This window comes from Atta cephalotes, assembly GCF_000143395.1.
Source record: "Atta cephalotes unplaced genomic scaffold scaffold00012, whole genome shotgun sequence".
Lineage (NCBI taxonomy): Eukaryota > Metazoa > Arthropoda > Insecta > Hymenoptera > Formicidae > Atta > Atta cephalotes.
In genome coordinates, this window is record NW_012130076.1 from 5982621 (window position 1) to 5987665 (window position 5045).

Below are 5045 nucleotides of genomic sequence, written 5' to 3' on the forward strand. Positions count from 1 at the left end.
AGAGAGAGAGAGAGAAAGTAAAAGAAAGCTGGAATATTATAATAAACGTTTTGTAACTGACAGAACAAAAAATGTAAATATTCAGTTTAAATGTAACGTTCATTTATTTCAGATCGATTTACAGTCACGAGAGTTAATCGGTGAGTAATTGGTCGCTGTTTTAATTCAATTGTCAATGCAGAGTCAGCACTTTATACGATTAATGAACTGAAAATTGGATATTATTTATCCATCCTGATTATCAAGTAGAATTAAATAAAAATCAATTCAATTCGAAACACATCGTTCGCCCGAATAATTACAAGAATGTCGTTTACAATAATAATTCGCGCATATCGCGAACGTGAGTAACATAGAAAACGGCAAAGCAGGCACATTAAACATTCAATATACATATATATATATTCATATATCGCAAAATATTTAAGAACGATCATGCTCGGTTCGCGTGAACTACGTTACAAAAAAACGCACAAACTTCCTACAGATGAATCATAAAAGTTTAATGAATTCCTGAAACCTGTAAGTTTATGTTTGTATTACGTAAGTTTGAGAAATACAACTTTGTCGGTGTTGTTTAATTTTGTGCTTGTGTATAGAGGAACACAAGCAGCTAAAGAGACGAACGCCCTTCGAAACATTAATTTACGAGTTACCGACGGATAAAAATCCAACATCGAGCTCCCCGTTTCACATAGAAAGTTCAGCTCTCAGAAGCGTAAGCGGCAGAAGAGCATGTCATGAATGCATGTGTCTGAGTACGCCGGCATTATTGCGCCTCGTATATATGTATACGGCCGGATTAACTATGGACTTTCCAACGAAAGTTTCGCATATTATTCTGCGTTAGACCGCAACGCGCGATTTAGATAACGGAACGGAAGGAAGCAGTGCAGCGCGGTGCTTATCAAACTCGCGGCGGGCGGCGCGCGGCCGCTAACTTTCGTCCGATTAATCGCGTGCTTTGAGAATATGGGACGATGGGGATAAACAGCCTGGCGACCGATATATATTCTTATCCTCGGGATTTGATACCGTGCAGGAAATGCAGCAATACGGAAAGATTAAATTTTCTCGAGTACCTACAGTTTATATTTGCACAGTTAATGAAAGAAACTTCAAAAAAGCATTTTGTTCTTTTCAGAATGAAACAATTACGCTTTATATGCAATCATTTAGATTTGCTTTTTGTGAATGAAAGAAATCTGAGCGTATAATATAATATCAGAATTTGTGCACCAAGAAGTAAATAAAGCAACGAGACTCTTTAATAGAACTCTTTTGTACTACATTAATTAATGTCTGTACTGGCATATTATAATTATTTATTTTAATTCTATTATTTATGACATACTGTATTAAATTCATAATATCAAATTACTTAATTTGAATTATTTTTAATAATTCCTATTATAGGGGTAACTTCGATATATACGCCGCACCTATCAAAAACTTAATTTATTAAGTATTATTTATTATGTTTAAAGTAAATGAACTATATCAGTAAAATGTCTATTACTATGAAAAAAATATTAGAAATCCAAAATTTATTTTTCATATTAAAAAATAAACTTTTTGAAACCCTTGCACTTTTGCCGTATATATCCCATAGGAGTGGGATATATGGCTACTCAGAGAGAGGAGGAGGGGGGGGGGGGGTATGTACGGCTCATGAAAAATTTATAAATAATGTATATAAATAAGATGTAAAATGACATAATAACTTACAAAATGTGTTTATAAAGTTTTATTAAGGAATAGAATAATGGTAAATATGTATATGAAATAATAAATACAATAAATACAATAAATAATAATTACAATCTTCCTACATATATTACAAGTGTTATGACATGAAGTACATATTTCATATAATACATTTATTGCATTTAGTGCACTGAATTCAATCTGCGCACTTTGTATGCTTTGGGCATAAATCCCGCTCGCTAACAATGCCGCATATCCTAAACAGGTGGAATATACAATACAAAAAAAATATGAAAGCAAAGCACTTGTATTTTGCTATACAACATGTTTTACTATTCCACTACACGTATGTATCACGAAATAATTATTAAGTCTTTTACACGCCCTACAATAATCATTTTATGTAGACTTTAATTTATAATGTTACTTATGTGTTACTTATTACGGTGACACAAATCGATTCAATTCACAATAATTTCATTAATATTAACAATTAGAAATTGAATAATCATAACACAATACTAATATAATATGAAGGTTGCATATAACAGTTACGGAATTATCCCCATTCCTTCTATTTTTTTTATTTCTGCGCCGTAAATTCCAGCGCGGCGAATTTGCCGGAGTTATATTCCTATAAATTGTCCTATAAGTTGTTATACTGCCATTACTCAATGTGTCGTTAATTTAACTAACTAAAATAATGGAATTAATAATTTAACTAAAAAAATGTATTAAAGACTCAAATTTAAATGTATTATTTATTAAGTGCATACATTAATATGAACATTCTTTACTTTAAAATTAACCATAGAAATGGGTTAATTATATATATTTTGATACACATGAAAAATTAAAAATAACAAAATATTATTTTTTACTTAAAGGATTGGTTTACCATTGCTGCTTTATCTAACAATATAACAATTTTAGATTCTTTTGTTTATTGAATTATAAAGAAGATATTTTGTATTTTAGCAAAATTTGAAATTTGAAATATTAAAAAACGATTTCTCTGAAAGTACAGAGTGCAGAGAGAGGAATTAAATTAATGATTATTGATTTTTTTATTTAACATTTATATTTACCAAGATAATTCTGAGAGGACATGAGGACATCCGAATTTTTTAACATCGAAATATAGCCAAGAAGCAAATATCCAACATGTTGTCGAGGATGTTCTACAATTCTCAATCCCTTAAGAAGGCTTATGTAGCTCTCAGACGAAGGTACACTGTCGTAAGGTCCCAACTACGATTATTTATTTAAAAATCCTTTTTAGCTCTCGCGACGTTTTCTGCTTTTTATTCCTTTCATTCGCGTATACCTAATGTTGGATTCTACCAACCTCGTGTTAAAGCGACATTCACGAGCGTTGTCAAGTGGAACAGACATAGGATAAACACGACGCGCGTTCGTCGGGGTCTTGAGACGAGTGCACTACTAGCATTTGGACATTGCAGCCAATTTTCCAGTGTAAATGTGCAGGCTTAAATAACATTCGTTTCGTCAAATGTTTTGATTATTCTAACAGTCTTTGCATGCGAGAAACATTAATCTTTTGTTAAATAACAAAATGTAAGTTTTTTAAAATAAAAAATGTGTCAGGTTTTATTTTTGCAACAAGAATTAGAAATAATTCTTTCATTTTCTTCAATATATTTCCTAGTTAAAAAGATTAAAATATGTACTTATATTTTAAGAAAATTGGCACATCTACCAATAATTCGAGGGAATAATTAAAAATTATAAAAAGTTGAACAATAAACTGAGATCCATCACCGAAAATTACCCTGGAATAATATTTATCTTGGGAAATATTCTCGAGTCATAAGTCGCCAGCGAGGTAATTTGCACTGAACGTTGGGCAAACCTTTTTCATATCACTAAACGTCGTATAAAATATATTTTACAATCTCTTTCAAATCTCTTTTAATCTTATATATACGTTAAAAATTTTCATTGAAAGAGGGATACTTTTTTTAATGATATTTTTTCTAACTTCATCCGTGCTCTTCGCGACCGAAAGAGAGTCCTTCTACGAGCTTGTCGTCTTCATGCCAGTGGACTCATCGGAGCTGCCTAATAAAAATTGTATCCGACATTGGCTAGCGATTTCTCATCGATTCCATCCTCACCGCAACTTAATTCTCATCCACTCGGAGAGACCACCACCTTGTCTAAGAACGATCGCCCGATCTCTGTTCCAGATAATCAGCTACGACTCGAGCAGAGGCGGCGTCTCCGTGGTTACGGAGAAGGGTGACAGCACGACGAGTTTCCTCTTGGTACAAGAAGCGAAGCCGTCGGACTCGGGACGGTACACATGTAACCCCAGTAATGCTCAACCGAAATCGATCACTGTACACGTACTCAACGGTGAGTAATCGATGATACGAAGACGATACGCCAGCTTCTTGTCAGCTCGTGACAACGATCGTGTACATTAAAAAGAACATCGAATAATATTGAAATAAACTTCTGAGAAATCTTACGTAAATTTTATGACGAATGTAGTGCTACAGATTTATTAAGAAATATTTTTGTCTCTGTTTCTTTTATTTGACCAATTTGTATGATTTTTCATTAATATCTTGTGCCAATTGTTGTATAATGTTGCAAATTTTTTATTATTAACGTGACTACTATAATTATCGTTAATTCATCATTGGCGTAAGCTATTTTACGCCAATGATGACTATTTTTTTGTATATGGTTTATCGTATATATGTGTATTATATTTATATAAAATATTAATTAGATAAATCTCTCTAAGACTGTTTTTATAGTCACATGACTCATCTAGGATTGACAAATTCTCTTTTTAGAATAAAAGAATGCATTTTATCAAAGAGAAACCACGCCAATTACGAGAAATAATTAGCTAAATTACATTCCATTTCGGCTGGACAACAAAAAAGACAGTGTAAAAAAGGAAAAGAGAAGAGAAGAATAGAAAACGAGCGAGCGAGAATGCCAAGCGCCGCGGGTCTTCAGAAAATTTAAGTGTTGCCCTCTGTTTCAGGAGAGTATCCCGCGGCAATGCAGCACGGCGGTCAGGCCAAACAACCGAGGCTGTACTCTCTTTTGCTCTGCCTGTGTCTGCTACTTTACTAATTGCTCCATTCCATCGCGCATTTTCGAAGGGAGAAATCAGAATGCATTTTCCAGAAAGCGAAGAAAAAAAGAGTGAATGAAAGAACGAGTGAATGCATGAAAGAGAATAAAAGAGAGAGAGAGAGAGAGAGAGAGAGAGAGAGAGAGAGAGAGTAGTTACGTTCGTACGTAGTAGTTGCGACGACTACGTACCGCGTAGTCGTCGTACGACGACACGAGGA

General features: G+C 33.5%; 1 protein-coding gene across 1 annotated transcript in view; it reads left to right on the forward strand.

Annotated features, from left to right (window-relative positions):
* The window catches only part of LOC105617374, a 14088-nt gene extending 9264 nt beyond the window's left edge, over positions 1-4824 (forward strand). The window contains exons 3-4 of the mRNA XM_012198932.1: positions 3918-4086; positions 4733-4824. Coding sequence (XP_012054322.1) covers positions 3918-4086; positions 4733-4824 — 261 coding nt within the window. The remainder of the gene's footprint in view (positions 1-3917; positions 4087-4732) is intronic.
* The last annotated feature ends 221 nt before the right edge of the window (positions 4825-5045 follow it).